The 24,357-nt window shown below is 36.7% G+C and overlaps 1 protein-coding gene across 2 annotated transcripts in view; it reads right to left on the bottom strand.

The window, feature by feature from the left end:
- USH1C (USH1 protein network component harmonin) overlaps nucleotides 1-24,357 on the bottom strand; it is a 54,335-nt gene that overhangs the window by 4,192 nt on the left and 25,786 nt on the right. For both annotated transcript variants that reach the window (XM_087921018.1, XM_026706456.2), the window contains exons 16-20: nucleotides 8,062-8,103; nucleotides 7,435-7,488; nucleotides 6,288-6,387; nucleotides 5,079-5,188; nucleotides 680-735 (exon numbers count right to left, since the gene is read on the bottom strand). In XM_087921018.1, the coding sequence (XP_087777144.1) occupies nucleotides 680-735; nucleotides 5,079-5,188; nucleotides 6,288-6,387; nucleotides 7,435-7,488; nucleotides 8,062-8,103 (362 nt within the window). The remainder of the gene's footprint in view (nucleotides 1-679; nucleotides 736-5,078; nucleotides 5,189-6,287; nucleotides 6,388-7,434; nucleotides 7,489-8,061; nucleotides 8,104-24,357) is intronic.

Genomic DNA, 24,357 nt, shown 5'->3' with positions numbered 1-24,357 from the left:
CCCTCCAAAGCCTTTCCATTTGGCTTGGGATTGATGGATTATTAAGGATCAGCAGCACTAAACACACAAAACGTGAAATATTAAATAAAGATGGAAGCTATTTTTTTGCAGGTCTCTAAGCTTAAACTTACTTTCAGGATTGCAGTGGCTTTTAAAAGAAGGAGAAATTAGGTTTAAATTTAAAAAAATCTGTAGCAGCATTTCCTCCACCACCCCGACCCCATCATATAAAATGTACATAATAAAATTAATGTAAATGTTTAACAACCAGTCCCATTTATGATACCAAGGAGTCATCTTCTATTGATACTGTGAATCAATATCTGAGATGAGTTTAGACTTCAGTAGATATAAATAAAGTTCAGAGATCTACTGTTAAAGTACAGATGTATAATTGCCCTTTAAGTTAAAAGCTTCTCTACTTGTTGTTTTGATAATTAATTTTTTTCATTACTTGTATATTACTTGTATATTTTTACTGCTACATTTTCCTCTCAACCTATTTCTTTAGATGTCTCTATTTTCCAAATGGATTAGCAGCTAATTTTCCTTTGTTGAAATATATCCAGTTTGACTACATTTTGCTTAACAGGTAACAACTAGAGGTATACTTAAGGACTTCAATTGAAATTGAATAAAAGGATAATCTAATTTACGTCTGCAAATACCGAAGTCTTACATTTCATCATCATAATCCTTGGGAGGGGACACTGCAATGACCAAGTCAATCCAATCCTGTGGAAGAAATACTTAATCAATATGATATGTAATTGATCAGGGAATGAAAAATTACAACATCAGTATGATTTCATTATACAACACATTAAGAAGGTTGCTTGTTATGGAAACGTGGTATAAAAAATAGTGAACATATCCACTACTTTTTCCCTTTTTGAATAAGCAACGTTCTATGGAAAATGCAGAAAGATTAACTGCACCAAATTAATTAAGTTATGAGGCAATAAAAAGTAAATGGGAATAATACAGATAATTCTTCACACCATCCATCCATCCATCCATCCACCCATCCATTTCCTTTCTGTCGCCAAAGCAACTCAAAATACTTCTTTTATGCTTTTGTATCCAATCTATTTTAATTAAAATACTCACTAATTCTTGACCTTATCTCTCGTTTTACTACAAATACTTCTTAAGAATCCCTGTTTCCCCTGGATTAAGTTGCCTTCCATTCTTTGCGACATTCAACTTTCACTTTTATATAACACATGTACAGAAGTATGATCTTACACACAGACATTTTCACTTTTTTTTTAATAAGCATTCATTTTTGACAACAGGCCATAAACAAATAAACATTTCTATCTTCACCCTAACAATAACTCCATACCCACCCCAATACAAAGCAATGCAAAAAATTATGAAATTTTGCTAATCACTTTCATAACCCTTCTTATCAAAATTCTGCCAAACACTTTCACAGGCAGATTTAACCAACGATTCCCCCAGTTGTTTTTGCATTCAATCTTGGTACCCCTTTGTGTAGGGAAATCATAATAGCATTCTTCGAAACTTTAGCAGCTTTCACACACACATTAAACAAATATGTCTCCATACACTGCTTTAATTTTTCTTTAAATGAACATCATCAACATTATTTTCCAACATTCTAACATTAATTACCTCCTTTCATCCTTTTTTCGTGAACACTAACATTTATAGCATTCATTTTAATGCCTCTCTTTGACTACTACTTGCTTACTAACTGCCTCATTTAGTAACCATTCAAATCTACACAGTGTAAAAAAAAAAGCTTTGCAACCAATCCTCACATTTACAAACATTCAGGCACTTTGCAATCAGTACACATTTATGACCACAGCAGTATCCCACATTCATATGATCACTCACATGTGCCTTCTTCCCAACTGGTGTATGACAAGCAGAGTTAAGCAGATGGACTTACCAGAGTCACAATCATGTCATCTCTCTCTTAATGACTTCAGTGACTCATTTAACAACTAAATGAGAGGTGAGGTTATAATCCTGTCATGGTTATATGGTTTTCTGATTAGTCACCATGGCACAGTGTTGCTGGTCTCAACTGTGGTTGCTTAGCAAGGTCTACTTTCATTACCATCATTTCCACACAAATCTCTAAACTGCTTTCCCTCTGATTCCCTCACACAAAACTCTAAAATACTCTTTACATTCTCTCATCCTAATTTCCTACTTCTTATTTGTACCTCCATTCACCCCACTTTATCTACCCAACATCTTTTCTACTATCCAATATCGTTCTCTCACTCATTGTCTAATGCAGATTTTTCTCAACCTGTACTCCTTTTGCTTTTTATTTCCACCAAGTATCCTTTTCATATTTTCCATCATGTTTCAAACAGGTTTCACATCTTCTTTCCTTATTTCCAGGGGTGGGATTCTAACGGTACTCAGCTATTTGCTAGAACCTGTCGTTAACTTTCTAAGCAGTTTGGAGAACCGGTTGTTGGAAGAAATCTCCTTTTGTTTTTTTCCACTTTACAGGGCTAATCCTGAAAAGAAGGCAGGAAGGAAACATTTTGTTTCTAGTGTAATCTTTATTGACCTGCTTACAGAAACTGCCTCTCTATTAACCCTTATTACATTCTTGGGAGTACGCATAGACTTCCTGTTTCTGGAGGGGTTTTTTTTTTCCTTTGCTGGTTCTTTCTTAAAGGGAAGGATTGTTTTAAGGTTTTACACTGCTGTTGGGAGGAAATACTCTCCCGTTGGAGTTCTTCCAGCTGGGATCAGCACTTTGACGAAATAATTGAATAATGAAGCACAGCTGCTGGAAAGAAGCTTTTAATGACAAGGAAGCAAGTTGAGTGATATTCAGCAAGGCTTCTAGAAAGATTGACATTCAAACATGAGTTTACATACCCTTTCTGAGTTTTGGTCTAAAACTGGTTCTTGGTGAAGTTTAATTCTGTACTTGGTGATGTTTAATCCTGTGTTTATTGATGGGATAATTTTCCCTATTCAGCTTTGTTTGGAAGGAAAAAGGTCAATCTCTGTTCCTGAAAGAAACTGGGTTGAGAAATCTGGCTAGTTCTTGTGTCTATTTGTTCTGGTAATTGGTTTAACAAGCAACAGCTACTGTTGTGATATAATTATTTGTATTGTGTTTGAATTTTTTCCTGCCATATGGTTACTTTTTCTGTCTGGGGAGGGCGTCTTCCTTCACTGCTTTAGTGGTTCCTGGCATTATCCTTTTGGGGTGCACTTCCAAGAGGCAGGATGCAAGCTTGGCACTGATTTTTTTACTGCCTTTCTGGGGGGCATGTGATCTTTCCTTAAATCTAGATGATTTCCTAAGGATATCTTGTGAGGTGAGAGAGACCAGCTGGTGTCTTTAAGTGGTGCAAATGAATCTAAGGATTGCTTGTCCTGGGTGTGCTCTTTCTGGAGAGCTTAAATGACATCTCTGCTAAAAGGTTTCACTTTATGAGTGAAAGAATTGGCTGCTGATAGTTATCATTGCATTTTAACTATTTTAATTCCTCAAGCTGCTCTGGTACCCGGCCTGATCTGTATCTCCGGTTTGAAGATATTTTTAATCTAATGATTGGTATTTAAGGCAGCTTTTTGCAAGCAAAGAAGCTTTTTGTATTTTTGTACAGGTAATCCTTGACTTAGAACAATTCATTTAGTGACCATTCAAAGTTACAATGGCACAGAAAAAAGTGATTTATGACTGTTTTTCACACTTGCAACCATTGCAGTATTTCTATGGTCATGAGAGGCCAGGCAAGGAGAAGCACCCCTCGATGTGAGTGATTTTAAGTTGGCTATGCCCACCCAGTCACATGATCACCTAGCCATGCCCCCTCAGTCACATGATCACCAGGCCACATCCACCAAGTCATGCCCACAGAACTGGTTATTAAAAAATTTGAATCCCACCCCTGCCTTCCATTATATTTGGGAGAATAATCATTTTGCCAGAAGGATTTATAATTTTTTTTCTAGCAGTTACTTCAGTTTCTTTCATTTCCTTCCATGCTCTTTTCCCCCACAAGATCCACTTTCAATGCTACTAAAAAAGCCTTGTCTCACATTCAGAAGCTTTCATCTCTCTTGCATTGTTCACTAATCCCCCCAGTCTTCCATCATAAGCCTCCCACCAAGTCAGAAAAATATGCAATGTACTGACATAAAAAGGAATACTAAAAGAATGGATTATATGCCTGAAGCATTTTGCTTAAATAGAAATGAAGCAGTTTAGAATCTCTCTTTCTCCTTTGCCAAGAGCAATTTCTATTCTAGACAGAGTTTTATTTGAAAAATATTATATGAATATATATAAAAGATGAGCCACATGGCTATCATTGGGAATTTCTTCTGAAGCATAGATGGGATGGAAATAATGCCGAATTATTCTGCATATATTATAGCTTTCATGTTAAAATAAATCAGTTCTTAATTGGCCATGTGAACTTTTTATTCTTCATTGAAAAAAGGAATTTGGTTGTTTGGCACATATTTTTTGCACACCATCAATTATTTCATTATTTATCTTATCTTTCTTGTAATTTGGTTAGAATATTTTTTTTATTTTTAAAAATAATTAAAATGACAATTTTTTAATAAAATATAATGGCTGCTAATAATATCCATCCTTACTTAGCAAAGTCGTGTTTCATATTTCACTGTTTCATTACAGAGTTTTAAGATGATAATAAAAAAAGGTTTTCCAGAACAGTCATGTCCAACTCTAGGGAGTGGTGCTCATCTCGGTTTCTTAGTCAAAGGAGCCAGCGTTGTCTGAAGATGCTTCTGTGGTCATGTGGCCTGCATGACTATACACCAAGGTGCACAGAATGCTGTTACCTGATACCTATTTATCTACTTGCAGTTGTTTGTTTTCGAACTATTTATTTGTCAGGAGTTGGATTGTCCTTATGTTTATTATCATTCCTGTATACCATTCCTGGAACTATCCTGTATAACAACTATAAGAGTAATTACCTTTTAACATAAATTTATCAGTAGGCTAAGAATTATTTATTGCCACTTCTTGGGAAAAAATGGATATCTGATACGTAATTTTGAGATGAGACTCATCCCTTCCAACTTACCCCTCCCACATTCCATGCTTTCGCGAGAGCTGCCCGAGCTTCATCCAGCTTAGCATCCAACAAAATCTTGCCATTTACAGCCATTATTTCATCTCCTTTCACAATACCTCCTGATAAAGAAAATAAAGGGCAAAGGAATGAGCAAATCCATATTATCTTTCTTCTACTGAAATTGTTACTGAAAATGAAAATCTGAATGTTCAGATCTGGGTCATACTATGCAAGATATACTGTAGTTATATTACATTCAAACCGACTTCCAAATAAGATATATCTGATATATATATCATATCTGAGAGGTAGGATAGGATGAGAGTCTATAATTGGCCCCAAATCTTCCAATGAATGTCATGGCTGGTTAGGGATTTCAATCTCACTCTCCACCATCACTGTCTGATACTTTAATAACTAAAACACTTTTCAGAATGAATGCAATAAAAGGAAATAAAAATAGAGACAACTAGTGTCTGTATGCAAACTTCTAACGTTCCCATATTTCTGTTCTGTTCTCCTCTGATTTTTCTTCTTCCACAAAAAATAAGATAAAATAGCAGTATAAGGCATTTTGTTTAGCTACACAAGAAATGCTTTTCTGTAAGCAGTCATTTTTTCTACTAGAAGCTTCTAAAATTGAATTATCACAATGTTAAATTATGACATATGACACTACCCTTATTTAATTATGCTATTTATTATATGTGGTTCTTGTTTATCTTCATTCTGAGTTAATAATGGATATTAAAACATATTAGTGTTCCAATCTCATTTATTTTACCAGACACCACAATAGCAATATTGTTGAAAGTATTTAGGGAACAGATGAAGGGTCACTGGTGTTATGTTCTAAAATAGCACATTTTATTTTTTTAACTTTTATAATGGTACCTATCTCAAATACATATATACATTATTGAGACATCTGAATTTTGTTAAATATTTGATATTTGAGCAGTTGGAAGAACACATGACAGAAAGATCCCATTGCAGCAATAAATTAGATCATGCAACTTTGTTCTCACCATAATTTTTCCCAGGGCAGTCAAAAAACTGTAAATACTTAGTCTTAATTAAGTGTAAATATTTTAGAAATAAGTTTATGCCTATCTGAGGATATCATTTGCACTTTTGGAAAATGTCTAGTTAAAGCTAACTTTATTTAACAAGTGTTAAGATACCTTATATTCCAGCTTTTTCTTAGCAGATACTCACCATGCTTGTCTGCAGCACCCCCCTCATAAATTGTAGACACCACTACTTTTCCAACTGGGGAATCAATGCCACCTTCTACTGCAAGGTCTAATGATCCTTCCTATTAAAGAGTTCAAAAAATATACAGTATTTGTCAACCACCCTTTCTTGAATTAAGCCTTATATACTTTCCTAGTTCATTTTCTGTTATGAACTTACAAAATGAGTTCCCCTTCTTGCTGTAAACCAGATTTGGAATTAAAGGTTTGTAAGTAAAAGAAGATCTGGTTTACCATAGTTCCACTGGTGGATAGACCAGTGGGTGTAATCTTTGTGCATTACTTTTCTATAAAAAAGATACCAAGCTTTACAATAAAAATTATAATAGAAAACACTAGATAGTATAAATGAAAATAACACAGTCAGCAGTGTTAACCAAAGAAAATATTTAAAATCTTATTAAGTCAGAAGGAACAAGTAAGCACAGCAACACAGATATGATTAAAAGCCTCAGAGGAAAAAAAAACAGAATCTTAGTTAATTGACCAAAAACTAAAGAATGGTTGTCCATCCTTATGTCATCTGAGAAAGATACTCTACAAATGATGCATCATCACTGAAAAGACTTTATTGCACACTGTATCTATCCATTTTTCAAAAGGCAGCAGAAGTATTGGAAAGTGATCATGTAAAGAATTTCCTAAGATCAGACAGGTTCATTTAGAAGGGTCTCCCAGTGTTCTCAACCTCAGTGAAGTGTCAATGAACGAATATTAAATTGTGGAATTACAGACATCTATTCATGTGTTTATCTGTCATTCACTCACTGCATGTATGGCCACTTTATCTGTGCTTGCCCACTCACCTCATCAGTTTTGTTTGCTTTTTCTTTCAAATAGCATAATATTTCATGCCAACAAATTGGTCTATGACCGTAATAAAGATTTGACTCAAAGCCAATGAATGAAGAAACAACTATACTGAAAAAATGAAGCTGTCCTTCATAATACAAAAACAAATTTATGATAGCTGCAGCTGAGATTGGAGTTTAATTTTCAGTGTTTTATCTTTTCAGTGGGAAGGCTCATCTCTGAATTTTGTGAAATGGAATTCCTCTACTGAATGTGACAATTAAAGTACAATATCTTTCTCCCATCATAAACAGTACCTTTTTTATATGAAGGAGTCGTACATCTTTGCCCATAATCTGGTCTGGTGAAAACTAAACAAAATGAAACAAATGTCAGTAAACAATCTCTGTTACAAAAAGGATCCTGCCTTATACTGAGATCATTCATTAGTCCATATCAGTACTGATATTCCAGGGTTTATCCACTCCACTTGTACCAAAATTACTGAATCAAAATCACTTCCTTATGAGGAAATATTACAATTTGGTGGCATTTTTCATTTTGGAAGATGGATAAAGGGGAATCTTACAGAATAGTATAAATATATGGATGATGTGAAAAATGTGTTAAATATGAAGAGAAATGGTAAAAGTGAAAAAAAGGGAATATGCTTTAATAACAATTGCTAGACAGCAATGCTGAAAAAGTATATATTTTGCATCCTACTTGATAGCTTTCTGGGTACATTTGGATAGACACTATGTCACCCAGCTGGATTGGCAGGTTTTTCCAGCAGGGGCTGCAGGATTTTCATCTAATCAAGCAGGGCTTTTCATGGGTAGATACCACGTACTGAATGTAGGATGTTCAGCATGCATGGCATGTGTTACAACTAAGCCATATAGGCCCTTCCCCCTTGGTCACTTACAATGTACACTTCTTACCATGGTGTAGGGATCAAAGTCCTCCACATATTTTTGGAAGCCCTGAAAATAAGGTTGGCAATCAAATACATGCGTAGTAAGCTCTACATAAAAATAGTGATCAAATGAAAGAAGTAAGAAAGAAAATCTAGAAAGAAAGAGATAAATTGTATGTTCCTCCTGACATTAAATCACGCAAGCTTTTAAGGTTAGATCTACCTTTTAGAACACAAGAGTTAGATAATTTAAGCTGAAGGTTTCCAGAATTTGGTCTTCACATTTAGATTGACCATTTATTTTAATCCATTCAACATGAAGGCCATAGGCTAGATAAATGTTGATTAAGACCTTTGTACTCCTCTATCATAATTAGAGAAGAACATGTGGGAATTAAAAGCAGGATATTGGACTGCTGACTGTCATGAGAAACATAAAGTAGAAAGCATTTGTAAAGCATATTTATTTAACTCATCAACAATATTCTGTAGCAAACAAACATTTTTAAATCTCTGAAACACAAAACATCCTGTTTCACAGCTCAGCTCCACTGAACTTCCTAGGCAAGGAATTAAACTATGTTATGACATAACTGTGGCTGGAATCCTTGTGCTAAAATTCCAGGCCACTGCTATATTTAAAAGATCGCAATTGCAGATGCCATAACTGAGCTTCCTATTTTGAATAAAATCAGTGGGGCACAAGATGGATGGATAGATAGATAAATCATAGATAGATTTACTGTCATCTTTTTACTGTGGGTACATTGCCTGCACTCAAAAGTGTACATATGTAACACACATATACACATGCAATACACATACATATAAACATACCTACACCTATACACACATACATATATCACTGTCCATCTTGAATACATATTGGAAAGAGGAAGCTTGATACTTTATGGAACAAAACTGACTGAATCTAGATATTCTGCTTTGGATACCATGAAGCCTCCTCCCAGAAGGTAACAAGGTTTTGAAGAGGGTGTGTATTATCCCAGCAGATCCTTGTCAAGCATCGCTTATATGGTATGGATAGACGGAAGTCCTGGATAGACGGAAGTGAACTTCCAATAATCTTCTCCGCTTCTCATCACTCTTTGCACCGCTTTCCTGCCTGAAGCAATAATGCTTCCAAACCAGTGTGTAATGTAATGTGACAAGTGCTCTTGACTGTCCCTCTATAGAAAGTGATAAGGGCAGGGGAAGGAGGATGTACTTTTTTCATGCAATGCAGAAAATGCAGGTGCTGTTGTGATCACTTCACCAGTGCTCGCTGTTGAGCAACAAAACCAGCCTACTCATTAGCTGCATAGCCAGAAACAGCATTTGCACGTGAGTATTTCTTTCCTCTAAGTGCGTCGAGCTCAGATGGAGAACAGAAGAAATAGCATCCTCTGTGGAGCGATTTGGACACTAAGCAAACTGAAGCGAGTCAAATGCTGGAGGAAGGCTAGATACAATAATGTCTCAAAACATTTCATAATAATGGATGTAAGCGCAACTGGATAACTATCATTGAGACCCATAATTGCAGACTTTTTTGGCACTGGCAAAATAATGGCTGTCTTAAAACATGATGGGAACACTGCCTGCTGCAATGAAAGATTGAAAATATCTGTAAGAACACAAGCCAACTTGTCTGCACATTCCCTAAGAACATACTCAGCGATATTATCTGGGCCTGCTGCCTTCCGAATGTTAACTTCCAACAGTGTCTCTGGATTGAGGTAAGCTAAGTACTTGCTCATCAGGGTGGGATACAGCTTTCCTTGCAGGGGTCTTATTTGACTTTATTTGAAAATTTGTTCAGCTCATTTAAAAAGTTTGTGCCACCCTTGCAACTCAATGGAGCCACCTTATAATCTGTAATAGCCTGGATTCCTTGCCACATATGCCTGAAGTTCATTGGGTGCTGAAAAATGTTCTTAATAATAGGCTTGCTTTGCTCTTTTTATGGCACTTTTCAAATTAGCTCTGGCTGTTCTAAGTTCCATCATATCGCACATATTTAAAAGCGACATTCTGTGCTTTCAACATCTTGCGAACCTCATATGTCAACCATGGTGTCAGGGTTCCGGCAGTTACTTCAATTAATCATGAGCCTCCGAGATACGTAATTCACTGTCACCCTTGATCCTGCTTCCTCACCCTCACCCCTCTGGGTGTATCATCCAATGAAAAAAAACATCCAAAGCCAAGAGTCATCAATCATACTCTCCAATTAGATTTTTTCGAGGCAGAAGCTTCAGCCATTTAATCAGTTTTAGAAGAAAATATGAATGGAATGTACTTTCAATTTCACACTGTGTTTCACTCCCCCCCTTCTTTCCGTTGTCAACTATAAACATGTATACAAAATGTTTTATGAGTTGACACATGGCTTTTCATTAGCCCTCACAACAATGTTTTTAAGGACTCAGACTTCCTCAATACACTTTTGAATACATGCAGATTGTGTGATGGCAAAGTTCTTCATGTTTATATGTTGGTTATCTGTTGCCACTTCTTTAAACATCTCCCAATCCCTGCACTGAAAGCAATCTTGTAATACTTCTATTGCTCCCTCTACCCAAACCCATACCTGCTTCTCTGTAGCTTTCTCTTTGAGTGATAAGTGTTAATACGCTCGAATAAGCAACACTGAAAGATGTCAGAAAATCCCAGGTGAAGGCAGGAGATAACTTTGAATGCATTCTTAATGTTAGAATAGACAATTAATTTTCTTAAATGTTTAGGAAGAAATCCTAACAGCAGAATTAAACAGGAATAACATTTCCATGTAGAATAGAGCTACTTTGTTCATTTTAGTATGGCTTAATCATATCTAGTTTTCTCCTTGCTATTTGCTCTCCTCATGAACTCCAGCTCATAAATATGGTGCAGAGACTCCTAGATCATAACAGAATTTCAAAAGGCCAAAATTGCCCTTGTGTTTTATGACAAAAAGAGAAGTCACTCATAGAAAAAATTTCAGAGAGGTATGGTTAGATGGCAGGAAGGATCTATGTTGCGGTTTAGCTTTTGCTATTCCTTCTTTGATTGTGTTGTTACCGTAAGGACAGAACAGAAGAGGGAATGTCTGGAAGCATACTTATTTGGATCTGCTACTATAGCTCTTTTTCCTTCCATTGATATGAAGAGGAATAGATTGTATGTTGGTTTTTGGACTGCTTTGGGAGTCTCAAAGGAAAAGAGGTTTTGAATCAAGTCCCTAACCTGACCTTCTTCCTCTATAACCAGAACACCAACAAAGATAAAAATAGTAGTCCCAGTTCCCATAGTCCTTTATCAGTATATCCCCTTCACTGCTTATGGCAAGAAAAAGCTACAACATCTAATAATCTCTAGGATGACCTAGAGGATGATGACGTCTGCAATAAAAAAACCAACAACAAATAAAGTCTTGACTTCTTTCGTTGGTCTAGAACAATTTTCACCAATATTTTGCTCATCAAAATAATACAAATGATCAGTTAAAATAACATCATAAAAAAAGAATGGCACATAACAGGTCCTTGTTGCCTCAAAATACAGAATAGCTACAACTTCTGTTCCATGCAGAAAGACTTATGTAACTCATTTGAGTTGCTTGCAAGTTTTAAATTTCCACAGCATAATCAATATAAAACAAAGGTGTGAAGTCTTGTCCTTTGGTTCATTGTTGGTTGGAAAGAATAAAGTATTTATAAGAAAGTGAGTAGCTACAGTGGTTAACAGTGATAAAGTGTTATATAGGGATTTAACATTCATAGCACTAAACTTAGATGTCTCCCTGACAACTGCTGAAACGAATTCTTAGATCTCTACAACTTTTTTTCCTTCTAAAAATCATTAATATTTATAGCCCTTGGTAGGTGCAACTGAATGCATTAGGGAAGGAGTGTCAAACTCATGTCAACATGACATCATCACATGATGTATCGGGACTTCCCCCCTTTGCTAAACCAGGCATTGGCATGGCCAGTCCGTGATGCATCTGGCCTGCGGGCCAGGAGTTTGACAATCCTCCATTAGGGGAATTGAGGAAACAGCAGGAACAATGCTGCCATGAAACAATCAAAGAAGAGGGCCAGGAGCCCTCAACCACATAACAGACATCGAAAGAAATTAAGAAAGGGTTGAAAAGACTTTCAGAGATACAAAACTGATGTCAAATCCTCCCAGTTAAACCAAACAGGAAACAGAACTTTACAAAATAATTATATTTTATTGTAAGGCTACATTAACCGAATCTTGCAAGTCTACCACTTTTAATCCCGTGATCCATTAGGGCAAGTAGATGTGGTGTTCAGCAGGTTCTGACCAGTTCTGGAGAACTGATAGTGGAAATTTTGAGTAGTTTGGACAACAGGCAAATACCACCTCTGACTGGCCCCACCCCCGTCTATTCTCTGCCTCCTGAGTCCCAGCTGATCGACTGGGTCTTCTTTTGTTGCCCTGCACAGGAGAACGGAGCTGGAAGCAGGTTAGTGGGGTGGGGAAGAATGAGATTTTGCAGTATCCTTCCCGCAGGAGTGGGAAGGGAATGGGGATATTACAGTATCCTTCCCCTGCCACGCCCACCAAGCCACACCCACAGAACTGATAGTAAAAATTTTTGAATCCCACCACTGGCAAGTCCCTTCTCAGGTTCCTTCTATGATAGCTAAGCAATCAGAGTTCATGCCCCTCTTCTCTGATTCTTTCCTAGGCAGTTTCTCATCTTCTCTTTCCTCAAGGCCATAATGCATTCCATTACAACATGGGGCTAGATGTTCTATACACCCATTGTCACTTTCATTTCACTTTGTCCCTTGTTAATGCCTGTAGGTCTGGCAACATATGGAGAGCTCATGGTACCATGGTTGCAGCAATGGTATCTTGAGAGCAAAGATAAGCAAACATTCCTGAAGCTCTTAGGATTTGCATCAACTAGATCCAGCTTCCACCCCCACCTCCAAGAAACAATGGATTTTGTAAATCCTTCACTTCATTCTTTCCTACCTAGTGTTTCTTACACAGTAAGAACCTTTGACAATTGGGCATCAGGTTTTAGCAACTGGCTGGCATAATCAGAGATACGATATGCTAGGCAGACCACAGGCAGCTTACCGGAGACTGAATGAGCTGATTGGGCAGCAATTATGCTGTGGGAAATAAAGATTGAGAGGGACCCCTGTCAGCTCCTGCTCAGTTGCCTGTGGTCTACCTAGCATATACCTCTGTATATGGCAGCCACAGTTGCTGGCGAAATATCAGGAAATCTATTTTCTAGACCATGGTCACAAATCCCTGAAGTCCAGAATTGCCCAACAGATATTAGCCATGAAAGCCTACAGCAGTAAATTTTTAACAGTCTTTGAAAAAATAAATCTAAACATTCTTTGACAATTAGCTAATACTAGAAAAACTAAAATTAAAGCAGGATATACTCTTTTACAAAATCCAACCTTAATTACAATCACTGGAAAAGACACCTTGGCCATTCTGGGTGGATTCATACAATCCATCATTTTCCTCATTTATTACCAAACCACATTTTCTATTAATTTAAACAAAGGATCCAGTAGAAATAGGATAGAATTGAATAGAAAAAATATTAGCCATATTCCTTATGTTATATTATGTTATATTTGAATGAAAAGGTCAAAGAGTCACTAGTAATATCAAATGATCAAAGAATTTACAGCATCAGATCTTTTTGTATTCATAGCCAGTTTCTTCAAAATCTAGAAGAATTCCCTGTATTCATTGAAAAAAAATCAAAGCTTCCTATTTGCATCTTATTTAATATCATGAGTCAGAAACAAAAGATAAAACTGTGACAGCCCACTAATATCACACACATATGCAAAAAGGAAATAGGATTTTACTTGTTTTTTGTTAGTTTTAAATGATGAATTGTAAAACACCATCCTTTTAAACATCTCTTGAGGCTGAAAAGAAAGAAACACAATTCACTGAATTTTCAGCTAATAGATTAGATATGCATCATTCCACGCCTTCACGCTCACATGCATTTAAATGTTCTTCAGATTTACATATTCTATGTATCAATTCAAAGTTAATTGGAATGACAGAAAAACAATCCTGTAGGACCATTATGGTGAACCTATGGCATGCGTGCAGAGCCCTCTTTGTGGGCATGTGAGCCGTTGCCCCAGCTCAGCTGTGCCACACATGTACACATGTGCCTCCCACTGACCAATCTTCGGGTGTCTTCTGTGCATGCATGGCGGGGTGGGTAGGACATTTATTTCAGTAATGCAACTGAAAAGGTGAATCTAATATATGAGATAGACTCTTTACATGCAAAGCAAGATAATTCAAGCCATGATGTGTCATAATTGAGATGACTATGGCTTATAGCTCATGAAAACCCCAAATCCCCAGTCTCAGAAAATTAGAATATTGTGAAAAGGTTCAATATTCTAGGCTCAAAGTGTCCCACTCTAATCAGCTAATTAAGCCATAACACCTGCAAAGGGTTCCTGAGCCTTTAAATGGTCTCTCGGTCTGGTTCAGTAGGAATCACAATCATGGGAAAGACTGCTGACCTGACAGTTGTGCAGAAAACTATCACTGACACCCTCCATAAGGAGGGAAAGCTTCAAAAGGTAATTGCAAACAAAGTTGGATGTTTCCAAAGTGCTGTATCAAAGCACATTAATAGAAAGTTATGTGCAAGGGAAAAGTGTGGAAGAAAAAGGTGCACAAGCAGCAGGGATGACCGCATCCTGGAGAGGATTGTCAGGAAAAGGCCATTCAAAAGTGTTGGGGACTTTCACAAGGAGTGAACTGAGGCTGGAATCAGTGCATCAAGAGCCACCACACACAGACAGATCCTGTACATGGGCTTGTCAAGCCGCTCCTGAACAACAAACAATGTCAGAAGCGTCTTACCCGGGCTAAAGATAAACAGACCTGGTCTGTTGCTCAGTGGTCCAAAGTCCTCTTGTCTGATGAGAGCAACTTTTGCATCTCATTTGGAAACCAAGGAGTCAGAGTCTGGAGGAAGAATGGAGAGGCACACACCGCAAGATGCTTGAAATCCAGTGTGAAGTTTCTATAGTCTGTGTTGATTTGGGGAGCCATGTCATCTGCTGGTGTTGGTCCACTGTGCTTCATTAAGTCCAGGGTCAATGCAGCTGTCTACCAGGAGATTTTGGAGCACTTCATGCTTCCTTCCACAGACAAGCTTTATGGGGATGCTGACTTCAGTTTCCAGCAGGACTTGGCACCTATCAACACCGCCAAAAGCACCAAAACCTGGTTCAATGACCGTGGGATTACTGTGCTTGATTGGCCAGCAAACTTGCCTGACCTGAACCCCATTGAGAATCTATGGGGCATTGCCAAGAGAAAGATGAGAGACATGAGACCGAACAATGCAGAAGAGCTGAAGGCCGCTATTGAAGCATCCTGGTCTTCCATAACACCTCAGCAGTGCCACAGGCTAATAGCTTCCGTGCCACACCGCATTGAGGCAGTAATTGTTGCAAAAGGGGCCCAAACCAAGTACTGAGTACATATGCATGCTTCTACTTTTCAGTGGTCCGATATTGTTCTATGTACAATCCTTGTTTTATTGATTGCATGTAATATTCTAATTTTCTGAGATTGTGGATTTGGGGCTTTCATGAGCTGTAAGCCATCATCCTCACAATTATGACAAATCACGGCTTGAACTATCTTGCTTTGCATGTGATGAGTCTATCTCATATATTAGTTTCACCTTTTAAATTGCTTTACTGAAATAAATGAACTTTTGCATGATATTCTAATTTTTCGAGTTTCCCCTGTATAGTCAAACTGCAGTTTTCTTGGCCATCTTTTCAGAAATGGTTTGCCATTGCCTGGGTCTGAGAGAAAATGATGGGATCAAAGTTATTCAGGGACCTTCCATACCTAACGGAGAATAAGAACTTACAGTCTTTAGGCTTCTAATCCAGCACCTTCAACTACTAATCAAACTTCCACATACTCTAAATCTTATTTAAGCACTTCTTGAAATTGTAGTTTTACCATCCAATCAAAATTTGCCAAATACTGCCATCAGAGAATTTATTCGAATGCATATCCAACTATTTATTACAGAAGCATAAGCATTTTAATTATATCCTTTTCAGAAGACAGAAGGACTGAAGCCCTTCCAACCCTTGTTTCAGCAACTTTGCAGACTTTTGAACCCCCATCTAATGAGTGTTAATCTTCTGTGTTTCCATAGGACATATAATGGCATAATGTGTATGAGGTACAAACTAAAGAATAACAATAGCCAAAGCTGCTGCTGACAGCATATACACTAGCTAAAAAAATTGTCCAGTTAAAAATAATTATATTTCACAATGGCTTATTAAAAATAATTTGTAGCTGTGTTTTCAGAAGCTCATTTTGAATAAAAGGGTGCATTTTTCATTGTATGCCTTGTATAAAATGGACTAGAGTTTCATGTCATTAATGTGAACCTGTAGTAGAGCCTTAGAGCAAATTCAATTTCTTGCAGCAGGTTTATCCTTATCAGTTCTGCATATCATTTCATAACATCAGTCTGGAGCGTGCTATGGCCAGGGAATAATACAAGAACTTTAAATTCAGAACCCCCTGGCAATGGTAAAGAAGTGAGGCTGGATAAAAGTCTGTCAGCAGAAGTGTTAGAATAGTAACTTAAGTTAAATGTGCTGATGAAGCTATCCCTAAATTGAAACAATAGCTCATTTTCCTGCTTTAAGCTATTTGAAGAGTTGTAAGTAAAAACAGGGGAAAAAACTATTTAAACTCTTTTGATGCTGTTTCCATCAGCAAAAATATTAAGAAGGTTCGGATGTGATATTCTGAGAAAACTACAAGATCTCCAATAATCTGACTGAATTTATTACTGACTTATTATTACTTTCATTCTCTGGAGCCTCTGCTCTGACACGCATGAAGAGTCTAGCTAACATGTTTCTTTTGTTCAGGTCCTGTGAAGCATTTGAGAAATTAAAACAATGGCTATCAGTCACCTAATCGGTTTCTTGATGGAAATTTCAGCTAAAGGTCAGGTAAACTCACAAGGGGCTGACCCCAAAAGATATATTATTCAAGAACTAATAGCAACAGCTATAACACTTAGACTTATATAATCATTTCACAGTGCTTTACAGCCCTCTACGAGATTATTATTGAAATGTTCATAATATTATTTTTTTTTAAAGAAGTACTCTTTATATTCCCAATTTATGATTTAGCTTTATCCTAAATATGCATAATGACATTTAGGGAGTCTGGAAAGAAAAGAAAATGGAGTTTTTCAACATGGCAATAGCCATATGGTTTTTTTTTCTCTTACAAATCAGGCATTGATCCATCTATTACTCTATCAGAGGAGCAAGCAGTTTATAGAGAGTCTACTTTGCTTACTTATGGATAAATTGCCCAGTCATTGGGAATTGGACAGCATATCAATTTAATTTCAATGAGCCAGTGGGACTTGAACTGCCAAACTGCTGGCAATCAGCACTCATCAGAAGTAGCCTGCAGTATTGCACTCTAACCACTGTGCCACTATGGCTCTTATACTTAGTGTTACATCACGAGGATAATTGCCTTTTTTTAAAAAAAAGTTTACTGGTAGGACACCCCTTAAATCAGGGGTGTCAAACTCATGTCATCACGGCAGCATCACGTGAGGTATTGGGACTTTTTTCCCTTCGGTAAACCAGGCATGGGCGTGGCCAATGTGTGATACATCCGGCCCATGGGTCGGGAGTTTGACAGCCCTGCCTTAAATGGTATAAAAATGATCTTTCAGCTGTTTATGGAAAGAACAAGAAATGGTCTAATTGATAAATATAGAAAACTGTTCATTTTATTTTTATTTTCTATTTTGTATCTACATTCTATTTTATTTTCATTCTACATTTCTGCTTGCCTAATTCTATATCGATATTAATACTTAATGCTAAATTTTACAATATGGACAGTTTAGTTTATTCAGTTTGTATCCTAAGTAAAACTCCAAATATATATGGTATCTTTTATTCTTACTATACTACTTTTCCAAGAAAATTGAAGGGAATTATATGGATATGATTGAATGGGAAAAAAAAATCTTATTATTAGTCCTGCATTTTAAATTTTTGTTTTATAATCTGTTTTGCTTGTAGTAACCACAAGGGAATTGATAGAAAGTGATTTCATATTATGTGTTAGTGGACACATTGAGCTTTCATTGTTAAAGATTTTGTGATGATTGGGTTGTAGAAGAGACAATAAAAGATGGCAACATTGGGCACCTTGGGTGGCAACAGGAGGAGAGACCTAAAGGATTTGGAAAGACCAGATGGAAGGCCAGGTCTGCCAGAGGCCTTGATTCCAAGCCTGGAATCTAAGAATGTCAATAATTTTATGGTTACAATAGGCTGGTAAGTGAACCTTTTTAAACACCAATTTGTTTGGTTATTTAATGAAAGTCCATTTGTCCCCTTGTTCCTAGGCTAAGCAAGTGTCTGTTTTGCAGCTTCACCCCACCTCAATTGCATTACTTTGTAGACTTAAAGAATTTCTGAACCTTTCAACTAATTTAATATAGGCTACAGAGCAAAAGTATAGTAAAACAAAAAAACAAAACAACCACAAGGAGATTTTGCAACTAATCCAACCAAATGCTCATTGTGGAAAAAAAAGTGTTTAGCATATTTTAATTTTTAAATACTTCTGAATTATTCAGTGTACATTCAAGCTAGAATCACAGCAAGCAAAGTGACAGTGATAGTGGGACAGCTGGTCTCCTATACATTCAAAGCATGCAGAATATATCAACATAGACTTACCAGAGCTTCTGATTTGGTTGTTGGTCTGACTACAATATTGTGGTCAGGATGCAGCATAACTGGTTTGGACACTATAGGTACAGCTGGATGACGCTGGGCAGGGGTGCCTGGAGTAAATTGCTAGAGGAGTTCCAATGTAAGAATGTTACAGAAAGGATGTGTATATTTTATGCAGACTAAACACTCTTTCTGTGTCCTACTAGATGACACACTTAATAAGACACTCTGTCCAATATCACAGAGGTGGATCCCTCCAAATAAATAGGTCCTATGCCCTAACATAGGTGCAACCTGCATCTTGAACTGCCCTTGACAGCTAATAATCAGTGCTGATTGCTCTGGGCTTGGCAATACAGTACTTTCTTTTCTACCCTCTAAATCACATCTGCCAATAAACAACACTGCTCATCCTGAATCTTGGACTACACTTAAGCTCTTCAGTAATGTATAGACGGGGGGAGGGGAAGTAATACAATTTATAAAAATGCTTCCATGCAGTATAGTGGGGAAAAATGATGACATGACATGGCAAGGTAATTAAAATGCACTTATGGAAAGTTATAAACATGAGAAATACTTCAGGACAGTATCATACAAGGTAAAAGTCACAGTGGAAAATATTTTATTATCTTGATAACTTGAATCAGCAGCAGCAGCTCAGAATTGTGAGTGCCACAAAATATATATTCTATATCATACCTTTGGACTGGAAAGATAGGTCTGCTTGCTGCTTTGTGCATTAACTGGACTAATCTTCCTTTCTTTGCAGTTTATCACTTCCCAGCTATCCAGGGAATCTTCTGCCCTCCCAGGTTGAAAATTGTGGCAGCCAGTTTTATCATCCAAATGATTGGACATTGGATGATGGAGAGTGCCAACAGTCTGCATGGAAGGATGAATGGGTGGTGGAGATGGTGGAGGGAAAGGAGGCGGTGGGACATGTGCCCAAGGAGATGGAGAGGATGATGGAATCCATGAAGGTGAATTAGGTATTGGTGCTGATCCTTTAGTAGCTGGAATATTTGATGGAGAAAGCGGATAAGCTACTGAGGCTACAGATACTGTATGGGGTAATGGAGGCAGAGGTGCTGGGCGTTTTGAAAGCTTGCCAGTATCATTTAAGCTGATATCATCAAGGTCAGTGGTATGGAGCTGCAAGCCACCAGCAAACCTTCGCACAGAGGTAGCAGAAGCAGAAACAGCAGGACGGGCACCTGTTTTCTAGTATGACAGATTTATTTTAATGCAGCACTTGCTTAAATGACTGGATACAACTCCACTAACAGCAAAAAGCAAGGAACTAGGCTCAAAACCCCAATGCTCTCAATTCCTTTAAAACAATCCTTGTTATGGGAGACATTTTGTCTAGCTGTTCTACATCAATAAATAAGAATTTGTATTAAAGGAAACAATTCCTATAGCCCAAGAAACTTTTTAACAAGCCAAGGCAAAAGGCAAACAAAGGTGGCAAAATGGAAAGAAAGTTGGAGCTTCCCATGAGGTAGGATGCAGCCTCCCTTAATCTACCCTGAGGGCAAAGCTGGGCTCTGCTTTTTTGTCAGTTAAGAGTCACCTTGTCCACCACTACCCACCATCCTGGTAGGCATACAAGGTACAAAATGGATGGCCACATGCATCCCATGAGCCACAAATTTGAGGCCTTTGATCTAGGTTATGATATGGTTCTTTATGATATGGTTCTTTAACATGATATGGTTCTTTACTGAATTAAAATGGATGTGTCTATTTTTACATAAGATCTGAAACTTTTTTTTCATTATAATCGCCTAATAAAACAAATGATTTACTACAGATCATACTGCAAACGACATCTTAAAAACCAATTTGTAAGATTACAAAACAAATATTTTACTGGGTGGGTGAGAATCTTATTTTACCTCAGGAGAATCATTCTCCACCGAGGAGATTTGTTCTAAACGTGTTTGACAGAGCTTTTCCACCCAATGCTGAGTCTTTTCTGATTCTTCTAAATCTTCTCGTTCAGTCTCAGACACCTGAGAGTTGTAGCATAATTTTAGAAGAAAATTTAAGAGTTTATATTTATAAATTTATATTCAAAGGCACACTTGAAATATATTTTGGCAATAAAATGTTGTGTGCAGTTTTAAATATTTTTGTAATTCATCTATTGCAATCTCAGCAAATTGCTGAATACATCTACACTCCGTATTAAAATTGGCTGATTGTTAGATTCGAATTGATATGTTTATCTCAACAAGGTTTGCTGAAATAAATAGAGTCATATCTAAGAGTTGCACAGTCAATTTCTTATCATTCAGTGATTTACAACTGAATGTCTGCAAGAATCTGGCACTTTCTGGCACTCTTCCAGTCTCATCTCATTAATTATCCTTGGGGCAGTAGAAACCCCAAATACATGACAGATACCTGGTTGTTTGATATAAGCAGCTGTTCAAATAAATCAGTATTTTAGAGGAGCTATTAACATGCTCTATCTATTTCATACATATAAAATATCCTTCGATCACATTTATAAAATATTGATCATATATATGAGTACGGTCTCCAGTGATCATTCTACTAATCCCTGTGTTAAGCAAAAAGAGACAGTCCAACATACTTCAACTCCCAAGTAACAAACACAAGAACAACTGTCATCCAATTCTCCAACCATTTATTCCTAGGGAACATAAACATATGATTACTTATGTCTGCCAACCACTTATTCTTCTCGTTTGGTGAGAATTACAGGTGGAAAAAGCAGTATTCCTTTCGAAATATGTAAGAAAGTCACAGGGGAATCCATTTTCAGAATAGAATATATAGAGGGGTCATGTTCACACAATATGGGTGATCTATTTAACGGGCTGTCCATTAAATTAATGGTCTGGGTTCATTGATACACTGCACTAATGAATGGCTGTACGGAGGAAGGCCAGGAGATTGTCACTACATTTTTCTTGGCTGAACAAACCAAAACCTCTGGAATGGTACAAATCACATTTGGTGGCAACATGTCAGATATGGAGGGACTTGCTATTCTACTCTTTGCACCTCTTTTTATCCCAAATAGCAATAGGTATGTGTGCAAGTTAAAATTGAAATGGTAATAGTGAATTCCCTGATTTTCATTAAGTGTCTCCTATATTCAGATGGACAAAGCATGACTGTTAGAAAGAGGGAAAGGCTTGTTGATTTTCCTATATCATTTGAACATCTGGAAAGGGAGAATTTTACTCCATTGCTATGGAATTTCTCCACTTTACTGAAGTCTTTTGATATACAACACCCAAAAAGTATAGCATGGTATTCAACACATCTGCTCATAAGTATAGAAAGATTTGTTGGTCTTCCAATGAATCTAAATGCCAAATCAAATACATTTCAGAATCACATTGCTTTTAATCATCTAACTAAGAAACTAGTTCACTTTTACATATATAGTTTGAATTATACTGTGACGTTATATTATAATCTACAGCTTTAATTTATGTTCTCCATGTTTTAGTAGCTAGGTCATGTTAGTTAATATTCAACCACAATAATGCATTTAAGTATATACACATTCAGACATAATATATCTGTCAGTAGCATGCTGTTTTTCACTCTTTTCATACAGGAAACAAAGGTATACAGATCACAAAGAACATACCTCTTGAACCAGTCGGCTGATTTTCAACTGTTTTTCTCTTTCCAACTTCTCTTCTTTTTCCTTGAGAAGTTTTAGCTCAAACTCCAGTTGCATTTTGCTTTTTTTCTGTTCACTAAGACTGTCACTTTTTGCTTTCTTTCTTTCTTTACCTTTCTGGATTGTTGTTATATTAATATTAATTATACATATATACTACTAATGCACCAGAGTTTCTCCTAGATAACTGTGACACAATCATCCAGTTATTAAAGCAGCAAGGCATAAAACCCAGCCTCAGGATGAGTAAGATGGGCACAAAATCATCAGGTTTTGCAGGAAAGCTAGAGATAACAAGGTTCATGCATACTTGTAAATTTCCCACTACACTATCTGAAACTACCACCCCCCAAAAGACGTACAGTTTTGCATGCTTTTAAAGAGTAGGTCCTCATATAAGTAATGGAAGCATTCTATCTGGTGATATAATGCATAATTCCAAAATGATAAAGGAACAAATTGCACAAAGATCAAAACCAAAACTGAACAACACAACAAAACCCTTCCATGGATAACAAATTACTTATTTGGAATTCCACTAAATTGCTTATATGTCTCAGTTTGATTACCTTAATATGAGTTAATAGAAGCCATTGTTCTTAAAGGACTTAACCAAATTAGCTTTCTGGAAAGCAATGTCTATTATCTTAAAGAGAGAGAAAATATTTGCAGAGATAAGCCACTTAGAGTCAGATGACTGAAATGGCATAAACCAATAGGGTTCCAAATAAGATTATTTGCATTATTTACAGTTCTGCACACCACAAAATAGAACCTATTTGTGTAGATATAAAGTATACTAGATAGTAAGACAGTGGATTTTTATTCACACAAAGGAGTGTTCCAGCCTTCCTTTAGCATCTCCTTGCATTATTAAAAACCAATTATTGAGAACTAAAATTCTGCCAATTAATGTAGGAGAAAGAGAAGGCACTATTATGGGATAATTGGCTCAATTTGGGACAGGCAAGGACTGAAATACTTTTCTACCCAACAGGTTTGGATATAAATCATTATAACGCATGCAGACCTTTCCTTCCTTTCATGCTTATCAAGATAACCCTAACTACAGGAAAATGCACATGGATTCAAATGAGATGATCACAGCAAACTTTTCAAAATGTTCAACGTTTTTCTACCTTGCGAATCGTAGGAAATTTTCCCTCATACCGATAAAACCATCCAAAAGCTATGTGGTATGCAAAGGAGAACAATGCATTATAGATATTGATATCAACAGATTACAACATATAAAGATGAAAATTATAGCAATGCAAATGGAGTACATTTTTATCTTAACTTTGAAACAGCTATAAATAAGAGGCAGAAGTCTCTTCTTCAGACTATGAGAATTGTAACCATTTCACTTTCATAATCTTTCATAATACACAAGTAACTTTCATTTTTATTCACTTTCATGACTAGTTTGATACATGTGCTTTAATCCAAGTATTATAACTTAATTTTTCAGAAGCATACTGCATGATATTCTCGAACTAAAAAATCTTTTTTCTAGTTCTTCCAATCTTCTCTAGGACTTTGCTATTATGATTGTTAAAGGAAATTAATCAGAAGGATACAGGCAAAGGACACTGTCTCAGTTTTCTAATGACAGAAATCACTTAATTTGAACTATTCCTTGACCCCAGCTCTGTTTTCAGTGGTAATGAGACAGAACATACAAAGATTCCATTTAGGGCCATTTCATGTTTTCCTCTTGGGTTGAAAAATCATATAAAGTTAAATTGGTTAACACATAAAATAAATATTAATGCTTTCCTTAATGTGAGAATTACAAAAAACCACAGGGAGTGTAGTGCAGTCCAATTTTAAGAATGATTGTCAG

This window comes from Pseudonaja textilis, chromosome 1, assembly GCF_049901715.1.
Source record: "Pseudonaja textilis isolate UNSWEBS1 chromosome 1, rPseTex1.2, whole genome shotgun sequence".
Classification (NCBI taxonomy): domain Eukaryota; kingdom Metazoa; phylum Chordata; class Lepidosauria; order Squamata; family Elapidae; genus Pseudonaja; species Pseudonaja textilis.
This window is presented reverse-complemented; position numbering and strand designations above follow the sequence as displayed.